General features: G+C 40.8%; 1 protein-coding gene across 3 annotated transcripts in view; it reads right to left on the bottom strand.

Annotated features, from left to right (window-relative positions):
* The window catches only part of vav3 (vav guanine nucleotide exchange factor 3), a 103,214-nt gene that overhangs the window by 20,690 nt on the left and 65,141 nt on the right, over positions 1–17,383 (bottom strand). For all 3 annotated transcript variants that reach the window (XM_028004944.1, XM_028004945.1, XM_028004946.1), the window contains exons 15-19: positions 14,975–15,084; positions 11,231–11,332; positions 6,266–6,357; positions 3,908–3,930; positions 3,207–3,225 (exon numbers count right to left, since the gene is read on the bottom strand). In XM_028004944.1, coding sequence (XP_027860745.1) covers positions 3,207–3,225; positions 3,908–3,930; positions 6,266–6,357; positions 11,231–11,332; positions 14,975–15,084 — 346 coding nt within the window. The remainder of the gene's footprint in view (positions 1–3,206; positions 3,226–3,907; positions 3,931–6,265; positions 6,358–11,230; positions 11,333–14,974; positions 15,085–17,383) is intronic.

Below are 17,383 nucleotides of genomic sequence, written 5' to 3'. Positions count from 1 at the left end.
AGATGTAATATTTAGGGTATGGCCAGTGTCTCACATGACCAGCCTTAATGGCCAAATTAGTGACTCCACCAGTGAGATTATTCTGAGTACAACGTATTAAGCCTGATGTTTCCAATCCATGCTCAAAACAGACACGTTTTAGAAAAGCAAAACACCTGTAAAAAACGAGAAGTCCAGTCGCTTTCTGTTTATGCACTAAATAACTGTGAAATTTTCAATATGTTTTAATATTGTGTGGCAAAAAAGGGGATTTTGAAACGTAACACAGCATATTTTTGTACCCCATCGAAACTACGAGATAAACTACTTGTTTATTTTTATTGTTTGACAATTTCCTCAGATTTACTCTGCGTACCCCTGACATATTTGCATACATATTATCTCCAGATAATTTTATTTGGGTTACATAAGCGTTCTGTGCTACTTATTGCTTATTCTCCACCGCCCCCACCCCTCATTTCAGTATGCCAACTAAAATAAGTTAATCTAAGGCGGTGTGGCGGCGATATCGGGGTATGTTTGCTTTGTTGAAATTTTCGTGGTTTTCGAGGTGGATGTAAACGACGGAAAGAAAGAGCGAGTGCACCCCGTGCACACACACACACACACACACGCGGGAACGCTCTTGCTTTTCAGTCTGCTGGTGTTACAAGTCAGGTGGACCTATGATTCATTTGAATATTAAAGATAAGAAGCATTGCACCGTGGAGCATGACTGGCTGTTCTGCTTTCAGACAAAAAGATAAGTGGGAGTGAGCTTTGCTTTCTCGCTAACAACATGTTCCCGACTCCTTGCTGTGCTGTCTGAAAGAAAGTCCAATTAAAAGTAATAATACAGTTTGTTCCATTTGCAATAGTAATTTTTGTACAATTGCAGAGTATTAGTGCCGCATACACTAAGTTGAAAGATTTGAAATATTTAAAAAAGCTTTATTAAAATAGTGTTTCTTCACTTTGAATTATATCAGTTCAAATTTTTAACCAAAAAGACAAAAAATGTGCCATTGTGAAACATCCACTCATGCCAGCCTCACGTCTTATATGCACAATGGGAAGACTTCTACATGTCTTAATTTTGCATTCTGGAAAAAATTGAGTTTGGCAAAAAAAAAAAAAAAGAGAGAATAAAACAAGTGCTGGCATGATGAAAGCCAAATAAACGAGAAGTCGGCATGGTTGCACTGTGAGCTAGCACAGCTATATCTGGTGTGCTTTTCTTTCAGCATCTGCTCTGTGGCTGGCAGCCTGGCATGTGCCATCCTGCCTGAATGGGACTTCTAAAGACACGGGGGCCATGGAGAATCGAGACTCGGGGCCACGAATTCCATTCCCGTCCACACAAAGACGAGCCACATGTTAACGCGCCGTTTGAAAATAGACAAAAAACAAAGTATCATAAAACGTCGTGGTGTCGGGGCAATCTAATGCCTATTGATTTTAATGCATCTTCAGCCAGAAATCATTTTCTGCAGCATAATGGATGGAGGGTTGGAAAAAGAGCCTGGTTTAGAAGCGATTAAAGGAACTGAGTGCAATGCAAGCATGCACACAAGCACTGTGCACACACTGATGCTTTGTGTTAGTCATGTCCTTTTGCAGAAAGGCACAAAGTGGGAACCAGACTTAAAAAAAACAGTTAAACTACACAATTTAGATATGCTGACAAAAGATTTACAGGTTTGGTTTCTACTAAAAACTGGTTGATATCTAGCAGCAGACGTGGTCTGGGGATTTATGAGACCCTCACAAGAAAATGTGGTGACTGGTACATCCTTGTTACATTAGGTTCCTAAATCAGGGTTTGTGCAGGTTTCACAAGCTCAAATTTATGACTTTTTAGACCTTTTTAAGACCATTGTGAATAAAATTTAAGACCTGTCCCCTGACAGACTTTTAGCCCCCATTGTGACGTATTGTAGCATCTAGTTTTGGCATCCAACTGGAGATGCCAAGACTGTAGTTGGCATCTGCAGCTTGGGTAGCTAGCACGTTTTTGTTTTTTTTGCCCATGCTAACTAGGTAGCATGGGTAACATAGCTAGCAAGGATATATTAACTAGTTATTCACCCTAAAAACCAGGAGTAGTAGCCTTAGCGAGTCACAGAACGCAAAGAAGATGTCGATGAGCAACTCAAACGTTTGCGTGCGAGGAAAACAAACATAAAAAACACTACATAGAATATATGTGATTAAAAAGGTCTTGTCACGACAAAATTTAAGACCTGTGATTATTGTATTTAAAGTCAACTTGTACATTTTTTAAATGAATTTAAGACACCTATAGTGCTTTATATTAGATACATCAATAGAGACTTCAGGATGCCAGTCACCCTGTCACATTTTTTATTTAGTTTCCACATTTCATTTTATTATTTATCCAAACAAAATCTGTTCCTTAACATAACTAACTGTTTAATTTTTGAGTCAGATTCCTGCTGATTCCCATAAGAAATGCAACTGAGAAACACGTAAGAGCTGTGTTCACAGAATTAGTACAGTCAGTGGGGGAAGCCTCAATAGAACAGAAATAGCTCTAATGTAGAGCTTTCCCATAACTCTTAGATATTTGCCAGGCTGTCAAAAGGAGTTTGAAAGTTTAATACAATAACATAAGTTTGTTAAACTTTTGTTTGTTTTGCCCCTTTTATAATCTGCTCAGTCTTGCTTTCTCTCGCTTACTTGCAGCCTGAATGAGCCACATAAATGTCTCAACATGTACAAAATACGTTGCTCTCTTAAATAATAATTGTAGCATGTTACATCTCTGTGCATCTTCTTCATTTGAAATAACTCAAAACTGAAAGTGGCTCAGCATTAGTTTGTTTGTAAATGTGTAATTTCCCCTAAATCGTTTTGTGAGCCCATCCTGACAGCGCCTAGCTTGGTGCATAAATTTCTCTGTGCATGTATAACTCTGTTTATTTAATAACTAAATATTTTTATTTAATAGCTATATTAGACAGCATAGGCGTTGAATCAGAGGCACAACTACCGATGATATGCTTTGAAAGCAACGGGTTTGAATCCTTTTTTGTTGCGTGCTAACAAGCTCTTGCACAGTGCAACGTTGATAATTAACTCAGTTTTAATGATCTTAAAAAAGATCATTTTTCTTATAGGGAACGGTCTGTGCTTAAAAACATTCCCTCGTAAGGGAAGGAACGTGCTGGAACGATGTGTGCAGAGAGGGAGGGTAACTCGCTTACCTGGATCTCGATGTTTGCTCTGCGGAAACACAAGAACACAAACACAACTCAGAACAAAGCAACCTCGCATGTTGATTCTCATCGCAAGCACACGGCATAAAACACAACATCGGATCAATTTTTCATTCGCCCTAAAAACCGGGATCAAAATCTTTAGCTGGGGTGCACAAGTCGAACACAAGTTATGAATATTTAAAAAGCTGGCCTGCTCTTACCCACAGGCCAATGTAGCAATTCTGCAACATGAACTGCTGCAGGAAGAGTCGCAGAGAGCAAAGCATCTTTATTCATCCAGTAAAGCTCGCACTTTTGCATACTTCTCGTGTGCACAGGTTTTTGTTTTGTTTTGTTTTTTTTCCTTTCCAGTTCCATAGCAGTTAAAGTGAGAATCAAACACTTCTCATTAGCGCAGCAGCTGACAGCAAGAAAGCAGAGTCTGATTTGCAGCACGCAGCAAGTTGAAAACGTTGTAAAGGTAAAAACATACAGCAGTTGCACAAGCAGCGACTCGGGTTAAAGCTACAGAAAACACTCAATTTCCTGGCGTCGGGTATTGCTGCAGTAACTGAAGTCAATTGGAGTCTCCTTGGCAAATAGCTGCAGAGGAGAGCAGCCTTCAAAGCTTTGCAGACACACACACAAAAGCGCACACTCGGAGATCGGCACGGACACACACACACACACACACACGCAAAGCTCACCTGAGTTCTGACGGAGCCGGAATCTGAAAGAAGTTTGAGAACAGGCATAGTGAATGACGGGTTGGCGGGTGCACGCAAACACTTGCACACACTCATCGACACAAGGCAACACTCCCTCATTAGTGGAAAAGGCGGACGCTCGCGTCTGACCGCGCTTCGCTTTGTTTTGTTGCGCTGCCGCTACCTGACAGCCGGGATAGAGGAGGTAACGAGGCAGAGGGAGGAGGAGAGGGGAGGGCAGACCTGTGGTTTTTGCTCCACCGCTTTCTTTCATTGGCTCCCTTAGGGACGGATTACCAACCTTCCTCCCCCAGACACACGCAACCATGCTCAGCACACACACACACACGCACCTGAGGGCGTGTGTGTGTGTGTGCATACCTGCGCAGGAGACACACGCCAGCTGGCAAAGCACCACCGATCTGAGCGCTACTTTGGCGCCAGCGCGTACGCCTCCCTCGGCAGGCCTGTTGTTCCCTAAGCTTGAACCTTGACCTGCTGTGCAGACAAGCAGCGCCGGCGCTAATAAGAGAGACAAACGCAGGCTAACAAACCTTATCGTTCGGTGACACAAACAAGCCAATGTAGGCTTTTAATGCCATGTTGTTTGGCTCTGCGTGACGCAACGCCCCGCTGTCCAATCTGTGCTACGCAGTGAAATAATCCCGAGGCCAACAAGCAAAAAAGGCAACCGATCAAGTCAAATTCTGGGCAAATTTGCAGATACAGGAAAGTGTACTGCAAACACATTCATGCTTCTTGGATGTTTTTTGGTTTTTTTGCATTTTGTCACTTTACAGCCACATTACTTAAGAGCATTTCATTGGGCTTTGATGTGATCGAGAGCCTCTGTGAAAAGCAAAAAAAAAAAAATAAAAAAATAAAATAAATAAACAGCTGCCACAGATTCTGGACTTTGTTTATTTAGAAAACAATGCATGTAAATTTGCTTTGTTTTTCTATTGTTTCTGTTTTCTGTTATTGTGTTAGTATGACATTCAAGTATTTTGTAGACACCTGTAAACTTGATCTAATTTCTGTGCCAGGTTTTAACAAAGTCATTCTAAGGAAAAACCACAAAAGTGCCTATAGGTCAGAAGCTTGATGATTTTATCTTACTTGAATGTCAAAAATCAGTGTTGGTATCGGTATTGGTATTTACTTGCTAACAGATCAATACCAATACATGCATTACTGCACGCCTCCAAACAAATAATGCTCTGTAAGAAGCTCAAAGTTTGAAATATTAACAGACCAAGGCCTTCACAGAAGAACTGGATTAATACCTTAATCACTAATTAGACGACTTGGGGATATTAAGAAACCGAGGGAAGCTGAATAAAAATGAACATTGCCGTTTTTACTTATAAAAATGTATTTAAAAAAAACACGCATGAGTTTTCCTTCCACTTCCCAGTCGTTGACTGCTTTGTGTTGACCCATCACATAAAATCCCAGAAAAATCTACTGAAATTCGTGGCTGTGACGGAGCAAAATGTTAAAAAGTTCAAAGGCTACTCATACTTTTGCAAGGAAAAATTTCCGAAATAGTGGAAAATGCTTGGGCGGGATCATGTTCCCCGTCTGAGAAACCCGAAGTAATGAGAGGGCAAATTCAAACAAGCGTCTCGGCGCCTTCTGACCGACGGCATTGACCCAATCTCCTCCGGCAAACCACAGCACCCAGGTGGGCCTGGCAGCGCCGTTATTGCCTCTGCGCCCCTGATGGCGCCGTGACGGTCGCAGAAACACAACTGGACACTTTAAGTAGCAATAAATAAATAAATAAATAGTTTCAGTTTTCAGCTCTTCCTGTCACAGACACGCCGCCTCACGTAAAAACTCGCTCGGCGGACATGCTGAGCTGGGTTCTGAAGGCCTGTTTTTTCTTTTTGCTTTTTGTCTGAAGTGTTCCCTCCACCTCGCTCAAAGCTGTCATTGTGCCTGCACAGGGAGCTGAGTGACAGACACGCAGGGACGTCATGAAAAGTTTTAGAAAACTCCTCTGTAAAAGTGTTGTTAGGCATCGGGAGCTATATGCAGTGACAGAGAGTGACGTTCCCTTAAAAAAAAAAAAACAACACACACACACACACAAAAACACCTAGGGAAGCAGAGAAGCTGCAGAATAAATATCTATGTTACGCGCCAAAAAAACAATAAAATATTTGGACCTTAGATTAGAAAAAAAAAAAGCAGGTATAAAGTTCTTATCTTTTTTTTTTTATCTTCACACTACAGTTTTACGTGGAATGTGTTACTGCTCTCATGTCCTGCAATAAAACTGCACTTCAGGTTATAAAATTCAGTTTAAGGGGCTCCCCAGAACGTACGCAGGGATGTGAGAGGACGACTTACCTGTTTTTCCGCAGCAGCCAAAGCGTCCCAGGCATTCTTTGTGGGCACCTAAGCCACACTTGGAGCACAGGTAGCCCTGGTAAAAGACCCCCCTGCAGAGACAAGGGGAACAGCAGCAGATGCAGAAAGAGTAAACATCTTTCAGCACACTGAGGAGGGTAAGGCAGAGGAGGGTGAATGTAAGATTTAGCACCGTGCCGCGCTCTCTGTCAGGTTTAAGGAGACGGGCTGTGAAACAGCCTGGAAAGTTAATTCCTCTTGTTTACAGGTGCAGCACTGCGCTCGGTTAGCTCGCCGCGCCGCTCTGTCTGGTGCCATTTTTGGGCTGCGATTGAGCCGTCAGGCAGATTTCCTCGGGATAAAGCTCAAATTCTCACTTTGTTTGTTTGTTGATTCAAAATATGAATCTCGAAAGTGTGCAATTTCAGCTTCTGAGGTTATAAAACTCAGAAGACTCACTTTAGCGTCATTCATCCCTCCTCAAAAAATTAACTATTGCAAGCTTGGAATGTTGTTGGAAAACCACACTGCAAAAACCACACCATCTCACCAAATGTACAAGTAACCTTTTCGCAAGATATGAACTCTTTAAGTCAATAATTTCTTAATACTGATAAAAAAAGTAATAGTTGACATTAAAAAGCGGACATTTTTCTTATGCTATAATTAAGAAAATGTGCGGGTGGAACAAGTATTCTATCAATAATAAGGAATTATTGACTTTAAATAAGCTCCTCTTGCTCAAAAGTTGCTTGCAAGTTACTTTTGTTTTATTCCAAGTGGAATAAAAACGTTCACACTAGAAATAAGACCAAAAAAGATCTTGTTTTTGCAGCGCAAACCCTGCGTTAAGGGTTGGTGTTTGTTCACTAATGTTCCCCAACAAACCTCTGAAGCGTTCACGCATCAGTTAGCGCTGTTAAACCGTCAGAGTAAAAACAGTGCAATGAACCCTTTTTGTTTTGCATAACAACTCCAGAAGCCCCCTAATAAATGACAAAAAGTAAGTCCTACGCTCGGGCTAATTATCTCTCTAATCTCTCTAAAAGAAAAGTTTAAATCGTCGACTTGGGGCTGCTGCTTTGGAACAAAAAAGAACACGGCTTATGTGTTAAATTACAATGTTTTGCTCCGTCTGACCTTAATTAAGCACCATTTCTGGCCCCCGGCGATCCTTGGAAGCTTGCGAACACAAATATTTGTTGGTTTTATTTCCTAGAGAAAGTATTAATGGCTCGGTGGTTTTGTGAAATTGCTCCCAATATTGTGTGTAAGTCCAGCTTGTTTGTATGGCACATTTCACCAACAAGGTAGTTCAAAATGCTTTACATCATAAAAAAAACAGTTGATTGTGAAACAAGCAAACGTTACATTTTGTCAAATGCCATTGGCAAGATCGATAATACACATTCCCTTATTTCAATCATAGAAATCACAGCCTGGAATAGGTTCTCGAGTGTCAAATTGTGCCTCTGTTCTGGATGGAGCTGTTAACTAGTTAACTAGTTTTGCTGACAACTTCCTCCATAAATACTTCCCTATAAGAAGTACAAATTCTTTTCCTTCTGTATTTAGCTCCGTGTCTTTTCTGGAAGAAGTCATTTACGGAACTGCTACTGCCAAAAGAAAAAAAGACTTCTCTCTACATCGATTTATTTTTCATAAAACAAACTTGGAGATGCTTTATGTGAAGGGGTGTGCATAAGACTGACATGACGCTGTCAAACATGACTTGACACCTGCTATGAATATGAAGGAGTCTTCATGAATGTTGTCATGGAGTGTCATTCGGTAAACAATGGCGCTGTTAATGCAAAATTGTTCTAACAGTTGCATCAAATGTCCACCAAAAGTGTCAGCTCTGAATTATTTGGTAAATAATTGCACTGTTAATGCAAAGTTGATACTTTTAATGGACTTTCAATGCGAGGTTTCAACAAAAATTTGCGTTAAAAGTGCCATTATTTACCGAACAGTCATAAACATTCATGAAGACTCCTTCATGTTCATAAGAGGTGCTATGTCTGGTTTATGACAGTGTCATGTCCGTCTTACGCACACCCCTTCTGTTACCAGATACTTCTAATTTGACTCTTCTGTGATTATTTGACCCATTGCTGAAATTAAGTAATTTCCCTGTTTCTCAGCATACAGAGATAAAGTAACCAGGCAAAACTAGATGTCACAAAAAGGCGATAATTCTAGATATACAGCAATTTTTCTCTTAATAAAACGAAACCCGGATATGATTTTTACTAATTGGCATTTTATGATGACAGTAACATCTTCTTGTAACTAAATTGAATTATTTGTATTGACATGAATTAAATTTATTTCAAATTGATTACTATATATTTTGATATGAGTTGGAGAGGCTCGACTTGTGTTGTGCCTTGAGGTGAGATTTGTGAATCGACACTGTTATATGAAATAAAAATCCCATAAAGAAACAGAATCAGAAGTACAGACTGCTATACTGACAAGGCACCGATGTTTCAAAAAGTCTCAAAAAAACGCACTCTGGGAAAAGTTGCGTTAAAAGCCCAGCGCTTGTAAACTCTGATGTTTTTCTCTGTCACCAAGGATTTTTAAGAATCACTCAAACTGAATTACCGCGAGCTTAAATCCACAGAAAAATATGGGGTTACATTTAAAATCAGCCTGATGCTATAATAAGTCATAATCCAAATTTGGCTTGGAACTCACAAACACAACCTAACATTTCCCTCAGATTATTAATTCAAGTCAGGTGGAGAAACCAGAGCTCTTTGGAATATATGGAACTTTTTCCTGCAGCGTAATATGTCAGTAAATATACTAAAGGTTTTTGCACCCTTTTTTTTTTGAGCCACAACATATATTCTATTAGGGAATAATCTTTCTACTGCCTAACTTTCTACCCAAAACAAATAAGAGCAAAAGTGTGACTCGAGCCTGTCCTAAGAGCCTCTAAAACAGATTTAAGAGAGGCTCCGTCTGAAGAGGTGAGTGAATATTAAATCAGCCGTCGAAACAATGACTCTAAACTTTGTGATGTGGGTGGGGAATTCAGATGAACGCAGAAATAAAACACCGGAGGGAAGACTACTTGCGCGTGGTGCGTTGCAAAAGAGTTCGTAGGCCTCGATCTTTTTCACATTTTGTCACATTGCAACCTCATTTAGGCCAACATATATTTGTGCGTTATTGGTAAGTGAAAGGAAACTGAAATGAATTAAATAAATTCATTTTTGTTCAATATTATACACACACAAAGAAAACAAAACATGAAAAAGTAAAGTTGGGACCACTCTGCACACATCGGACAACTTGTAGGACTGGAAATGATTTTGCTTCCAGGAGCGAGACGGCGATCAGTGATTTATTATAAATACGCTTGGATCTAGACCATTCTGTTGTAGCTCTACCTTCTAGAATTGCTCTAGAAAATCCTTTAGCCTCGTCCATCTCCAGTCATCAATAGCCAGTTTCCATTCCCCCACTGGCAAAATAACCCGTCCCCTCAGCATGATGCCGCTACTACCATATTTCAATTCAAAATCAATTCAGAAGTACTTTATCCCTCTCAAATGGAAGTTAAATGTTGTAACTCGGGCTGCACAGTGGCGCAGTTGGTAGCACTGTTGCCTTGCAGCAAGAAGGTCCTGGGTTCGATTCCCGGCCGGGGTCTTTCTGCATGGAGTTTGCATGTTCTCCCTGTGCATGCGTGGGTTCTCTCCGGGTACTCCGGCTTCCTCCCACAGTCCAAAAACATGACTGTCAGGTCAATTGGTTTCTCTAAATTCTCCCTAGGTGTGAGTGTGTGTGTGCATGGTTGTTTGTCCTGTATGTCTCTGTGTTGCCCTGCGACAGACTGGCGACCTGTCCAGGGTGTACCCCGCCTCTCGCCCGGAACGTAGCTGGAGATGGGCACCAGCAACCCTCCCGACCCCATTAGGGACAAGGGTGAACAGAAAATGGATGGATGGATGTTGTAACTCATATCATCCAAGTATCTTTGAAGAATCGTTGCAGATGGCGATGATGTGGAAAGGAAGGGTCTCCGGTAGCAGTTGGTCTCGCAACCAGTCTGAAGAGACCTCTGACTGAAGACTGTTGCTGTGTGGTAGTCTGACATCCCAACAGCTGAATGTCCAGACAGCAGAGACAATATTTCGACAGTGACATGTCTCCGGTATTGGCAAACTCTGCTAATCCACTTCATTTGCTTTTGCTGTCCCTCCTTAAATCTGTCTGGGCATAGGGTTAGGAAGAAGGGCAACTTTGGAGTCTGAGATGTGATTCCTACCTATTATAATAAATGGGAAAGATGGTTTCTTCTTCTCTTTCTGCTCTTTGGTTCAGCTCTGCACCCATTAAGTCTCTATTTTAACTTCTTTGCGTATCACTTCAGCTTTTCAGATGCTAACCAGCTGCTTCCAGTTGTAAAAACAACACCTCGTTGCCACGGGTTTTTTAACTAGCTAGTATGAAAAATGTTATGGCTAAGAAAAGCTACAAGTACGCCGAACAGAAAAGAAAAGAAAACAGCCTCCCTCCGTCGCCTCCCTCTCTGTTACAGAGCAATAATCTCGTCCCCATTCTCCATCCGTCGCCTTGAAGAAGTGCCGGAGTGTGACAGACATTTTTTTTTCGCTGCCTGTCTTCTGTAGGTGAAACCACTCAGTCGTCCCTGCTGCGGGGAGAGACGGCCAGGCGCCGTCCTCTGGGTCGCCGATAGCATTCAGCGAACTCAAAAGGAGTTCTGTATAGGCGAAGCTGAGGAAGGAGAGGGAGAAAAAGGCGAAGCGGCGAATGGATTGTTGGGGTACACTGGAGAGGAACGGGGGAAGAGTCAAGGCCTTTTTTGGAGGTCTTGTGTGACAGCAGTTTTAAAGCGCCTTTATGCCTGACGATGTTTTGTGCCGCCCCGGCTTCGTCTTTTTTTTTGGTGTGCATGCGTGTAAAGAATGGCGAGCCTCTTACCTCAGCAGCATGTGGCAAGAGTTGCAGGAGGTGATCCTCTCGAAGGTGTGCATCCGGAACTCGTGGAAATTGTTGGTTGCGTTCTCAGGACGGATGTTTGATCTAAGAAAAAAGGAGCAAAGACATAAATGTTAAACCTCTCTTAAAACTAGACCGCTTTAGGAAGGCTCAAATTTATATATATAGATATAAAATTAACTGAATGAACAAAAATAACTTTGTGCTTGTTAGGTCGGTTTGTTTCAGTGCTGCAAACTGTCAGGCTGCTGGATAAAGATGTCAAATTTGAAAGCAGAGAGCAACACTTTGTTTTTTTTTTGTTTTGTTTTGCTTTTTTTCCTTTTACTTCTAATTGCGGCAGACAAACCCTTCCGCAGCTGCGGCAGCATTTCAACCGATACGCTTCTTTGAAGTGGGAAGGGGAGGATTGTGAGTAGACAGGCGAGGTCTGCTCCCAAAATGAACACAAGAGGCTTCCTCCGCCCCTGGGGACAAGGAAGCAAGTGTGTCTGTGCAGTGTGCAGAAAGGATAAAGACAAACAAAGGCAGAAGAAAGAAAGAAAGAAAGAATGAGAGTGAGTGAGTGAGAAGGAGAGAACAGAAATGCCCAGGTTTTCACAAATAAGAGTTTTTGCAGTTCCGGTATTCAGGCATGATCTGACCGCCTTACATATGTGCAGCTGCTTTCCTGGATGCTGGAATAATTAGTCAAACTGACCTTTTCTGTGGAAAATAGGACGAACGCGGCCATGATGGAAAATGCTTTTAATCCACATAGTTGGCATTTTTATGACCAAGGTCTTTCAGCCTTCCTTTTTCTGTCAACTTGGCTTATATTGCTGTGTAATGACACAGGTGCAACTAAACTTCAAAAACCAGCTGCCCCTTAAAAATGACCAACTACATTAAGACCATCTTTTATGAAATGGCAAGATATATTTTGTGAATATATCTTGCCATCCAGCTGTCGGCTGTGATAGCCTCATATTATTGCATTCAGAAGATGTATAGTCCAAGTTCCCGGTCAGAAAGACAACACAGACGACACGCAGGTTTTAATAAATCTCTTAAGATAGAAAATTAATATTAAATTTACAACTGAAAACATTTTAGCAGCAAATTAAAAGCTCAAATGAAGTTATTTTTGAAAAATACAGACTTAATATGAGTTTAATTTAATACAAAGATGAATTATTAAGCTGCATATGTTGTTTTTGGGGGTTTTTTCTGTTTCTTCTGGCCACAATCCAGTTTAATAGGTGGTGGCAATGCACCACCACAGATGGTCTGCCAGCCACCATAAAACAAAAGAAGAAGAAATGCAACATAACGCCTCCTGAAGCCAGAATTTCAACTGAATACTGGCAAGTAGCTCTGTGTTTAGTATTCAACGTGGCTTCTAATGCTAGTAAAAGTGACGGGTGTCATTCATAAGTTAGCATTTTTGATGGTTTGCATCTTATTAAATTATGTGCTGAGAAATGTCTACATGTGGACATGAGTTTGAACACGTAGGATAGAGAGAAACATTGCTAGCTTGTGATGCTAATTGCAGTTAGCACTGACTTGGAACTAGAAGGTGCTCAACACAGGTGTTTGATTCTCGTTTCTGAGCTCAAGCTAACTAATAAAGACTATTTCTCAACAACGTTCAGTTATAAAAGGATTTACAATAAGGGAAGTACAAAGTAATTGTCAACATGAGACAAACGTTACTGCCTAACTACTAATGACAGTAAAGTTGGGTTATGGCTTGGAGCTTCTTATTAGAGCTACGCTAAGAGTTTTCTTTTTTTTTTTGAGTCCGGACTCCATTGGATCATCTGTTCAAACTCTAAAATTGATTTAATATGAAATCACACTCAAATGATGAGAAAAAGTCAAGAACAAACACTTTAATATACTAAAGGAATAAAATCTGTGCTGGTAATATTCTACACAGATTACACATTTTTAAACACAGTCTATGTCTTGGTCATTTTTTTCAGTACTGACAAAATATCTTATTGTCAAGACAACATTGTGTCTCCTTCAAAGAAGAAATATTAAACCGGTGTGATTTCTCTTTTAGTAACTTGCAATCCACGTATTATGTGACTAAATGCTCCAAACATCGACTGGTCTGAAAAGGAAGAGCGTGAGAGAGAACATGTGATTGTTCTGTAACACCTCTCTGTTCCTGCAGCTTGTTAATTTAGCCTCACGAGCTAAATCATATAGCTCCTGTTTTCTCAGTCTCACATGAACACTTCGGCTTCTTCATCCTCACTTCCTCTGGGTGCTTTTCTTGTTACTTATAAAATGTTATTTCGCTCATTTCGTTTTCTTGCACCTATTTTGAATGCAAGTAGACCTGTTTCATAGCTAGAAGTAGCAACACGATAAACTATTAATAACACGTACCTCAGTTATCAGCGAGGACTAGGATTTTACCTTTAATTTTTCCTTTTCTATTATTCTGTGTTTTTAGCTCAGTAACCTTATCAGATAGGTTAGAAACATACATTTTTCCCTTGGCACTTCTATTTCTCCCAGCGACTGTGTCAAAAGGATAGTCTGCTTTGCTATTGAATACAATAGAAGTGAATGGAAGCAGCTAAAAATCTTGCCCTCCATACATAATCATTTACAACAACTAATAAACTCTGTCATGTACAGTTAGTTTTCTCACAACATGCAGCATACCTCTAAAAAGACACTTCAAACTAAGCCTAAATGGCTAATTGTTGCTATCGAAGGGAAAGATTATTGATTCCATTAAATTAGCGAATCACATGGCTGTCAGCAGACGTTAGGATTTCTTCATTCTTCTACAAACTTACAGCAAGTGTAAGTAAGGAAACTAATCAACACTTCTCAAAACCTTACTTTTAAACCTATCTACTCTCTATTTAAAGTATGTGAGCAAATGAGCTACCCAAGCCTAAACAAGAGTTGGAGAGATAATGTTAACGACATTGGAAAAGAGCTAAACAAACACTGAAGAAAAGGAAGTTAGAATCAAGTATTCAGACCGAACGTAGACAAAGGAACAGTGAATATCTACCAACTGCATGAACATGCTGTTCACCCAGGCATGGCTGCACAAATAATACTCCTACTTCTTTCTGTACATTCTGTCACGGGGACAATAATAGCGAAGGGGGGATTGCAGTGCTTGTCAACAACAGATGGCGTAATCCTGGGAAAGTTACCGACAAGGTGCATGTCTGCGCCTGGAATAATAAACTGTTGCCTGCTGGTTGTGTCTGTCAGTAGTATGTACAGACAGAGTTCACCTGTGTTACCTGCCCATATGCAAATGCAAGCTAATTTTGCTGTATTTGATCTGTTCAAAGTTAAATTTACGTCGGATTTGTTTTAGAAAGAAGGCCTAAGAACCATGGATTGGGCTTTTCTCTGGAAAACGGAACAATGTGGTAAACTGGATCTCCCTCGGCTCTACGACCGAAGTGCGGATTATTGTTTCCCTTCACCTATTGTTTACTTTTGGAATGAGTCACTTTTGTAGCGTTTGGATCCCGTCCAGGACAAGAACCGGTCGATGCGGTTCGACAACACGCAGCGAGAGATTCGTCTGTCTGAATGCAATGTTCAGTATGAGCGTGTCTCCCGGCCGACTCCCCTTTGTGTCACTTTCATTTTTGTCATCCTTTAATCACAACGGACCAGAATAACAGGGTGAGCAACGTGTTGTGCCATGAGATCATCGCGTCGTTGCACTTGCACAGAAGGCACACTCACATGGCCATGCCGAACTGCTCCAGCCACTTCTTTTTCAGCTCTTTGGTCTTGAAGAAAAACTCAAAGCCGTTCTGGCCCTGGTTGTGAGTGAGGTAGAATCCGTAGGACCACTGCAACAGAAACAGACGAAAACAAAAACAAACGTGTTTGAGACAGGAGATGAAACAACGGCAGGCAAAACACACTGAGGGAGAGGAGGCAGAAAAGACAGATGGGGACAAAGAGATGCAAAATGAAGGAGGGATGCCTTGGGGAGAGCAAGCACAAAGACAGAGAAGGAGGAGAGCAAATGAAGCGATGCAGAGGTAGAGGGGGGGGAAAAAAGTGTGAGTTAACTGTGGCGCATTGCTGCTGAGTTTCAGACGGCACGCAAAGACCCAAGCAGCGAGCGGGTCTGCAATCGGCTATAATTATCCACTTTAAAGGCTAAATATCAGCCCGTTAGCTTCCGTGTCGACTCGGGCGTCCGCGTTTTTAGACGCCGTGGCGAAAGCAGGTGCTTTTGCGCGACGCGCTTCTCACGACTGCCGGTCGTGGTTTTAGAAACTCCTCGCACTCGGCTGTGAAGGTCAAGCTGGTCCGGGTTCACCGTGCGGTTAGGAAAAAGCAGCAGTGCATTTCCTCGACCGGATGGATAGAGGAAAGGAAAAAGCGCCGCTCTACGCTGGCAGTCCCAGTGGACGCCGTGGCCTATGAGAGCGTCTTCCTGCCAATTTGTAAAGGAGAAAAACAACGTTTGTTTTGTTTTTTTATGAGAGCTGCTTTATCTTTTTTGTTGTAAAGAGGTCTGCTGTCTGCTATTAGCCTTCATTATAAAGTCATGGGAAGACTAAGTAAACACCAGGATTCGATAGATTTATTTATTTTTTTATTTTTGCAATGTTACTGAGGAACACAGTAGTGCTTCAGTTCCTTTCAAAGCTCTCTTTAGGTGCCACCACAGGATATCAATCAGGTTGAAGTGTGAACTTTGACTGGATCATCACAACCTCGATTCGTTTCATAATCAGCCATTCTGTCATTTCCTGTAGAGCGTGTGATCATCCTCTCGTTTGTATGACAAAATATTGGACATGCTTTAATGTAATGAGAAAATATATCACACGGTGCTGAAGGCCTCTGGCTACAAAACAAGCCCAGATAATCACTCCTCCACCACTGTGCTCGACAACTAGGATGAGGGATTTAAGGCGTGTGTGATTTTCTCCAACCAAAGCTTTAAATGACCTTATAATTTTCCCAGATTGATGAGCAGCAACAATGGCTGCTTGTATTATTAATGATGTTGTTTCTCCTTGCCATTTGTGTTATACCTGTATACTGGAGATCATCAAACTCCCAAAACTCCTACAATGCCTAAAAATGTATTAAAATCTATGCAAGTGGCGAAGGAAGATATTATTTTTAAATCTTATTTGTAAATCTATGTATTTATTTACCGTGTGTTTTACTTGCTAATTGCTAGCTTGCGGCTATTGTTTATGTACATGGAAACTTTTCCATTTATTTTACCTCAGAGGATGGACCAGGATTCATTGAAATATTTAGTTTTGAATATTAAAGCCAGAATGATGGCCTTTACATGGTTTAACTTAGCTTAGATACAAATTAGCAACAATTTGGAGTTCTTTGTTAGTTTTGCTGATAATATTTAGCTAGTAGTTTTGCTAGCTTGATAGTAAGCTACCAAGCATTCGGACAATTAGCATAAAGCTGTTTGTTTGTAGTATTTGTAATGAAAGAAATGAAAAGTAGCAATAGCAAGGAGTTGATGAGAAAGGTTTTAGCTTGACGTTTTGCTAGCTAGCTGTTGAAGGAAGGTGTTCAGGATGTTCGCAGCCGTTCCTGTGACCCTCGACTACAAACCAATTTGAATACTTCCGGACTGATACCAAATGAAGCTGATGCAGTAACTTTTAGGACATTTTCAAATTCTTATCTTTTTAACTGAAAAATGTTCCAACACAAAGCATTTTCCTCTTTGCAATACTAAGTTGGGTCTCAAAACACAGCAACTTTTTAATGAAAACAGACTTGGGCATGCCCGCTTGTTAAACTTGGATAAATAGAGCAGGAGTTTTCCTAGAAACTTCTCATTTGTGCCGGCGAGTATGTACTAAGAACATAGACAAAACAAACCAGAAAATATTCCACCCAAAAAGTCAGGGAACTGAAAATCTTGCTTTTTTTTTTTAAGGCAAAAACCTCTGAGACTCCCAACTGACAATAATTTATTTCTACTTTGCTTCATTTAAATATTTCATATTAAAGCTATTGCTAAGCAAGAGAAATTACAATAAAAGCATCTGTGTGGTTTTAATAGGAAAATAATATGACCTGATTACCTTTAACTTGGCATCTTTGGCTGAAATAATGCTTGATCTGAAAGCATTTAAACATACTTTATAA

Source organism: Xiphophorus couchianus, chromosome 21 (assembly GCF_001444195.1).
Source record: "Xiphophorus couchianus chromosome 21, X_couchianus-1.0, whole genome shotgun sequence".
NCBI lineage: Eukaryota > Metazoa > Chordata > Actinopteri > Cyprinodontiformes > Poeciliidae > Xiphophorus > Xiphophorus couchianus.
This window is presented reverse-complemented; position numbering and strand designations above follow the sequence as displayed.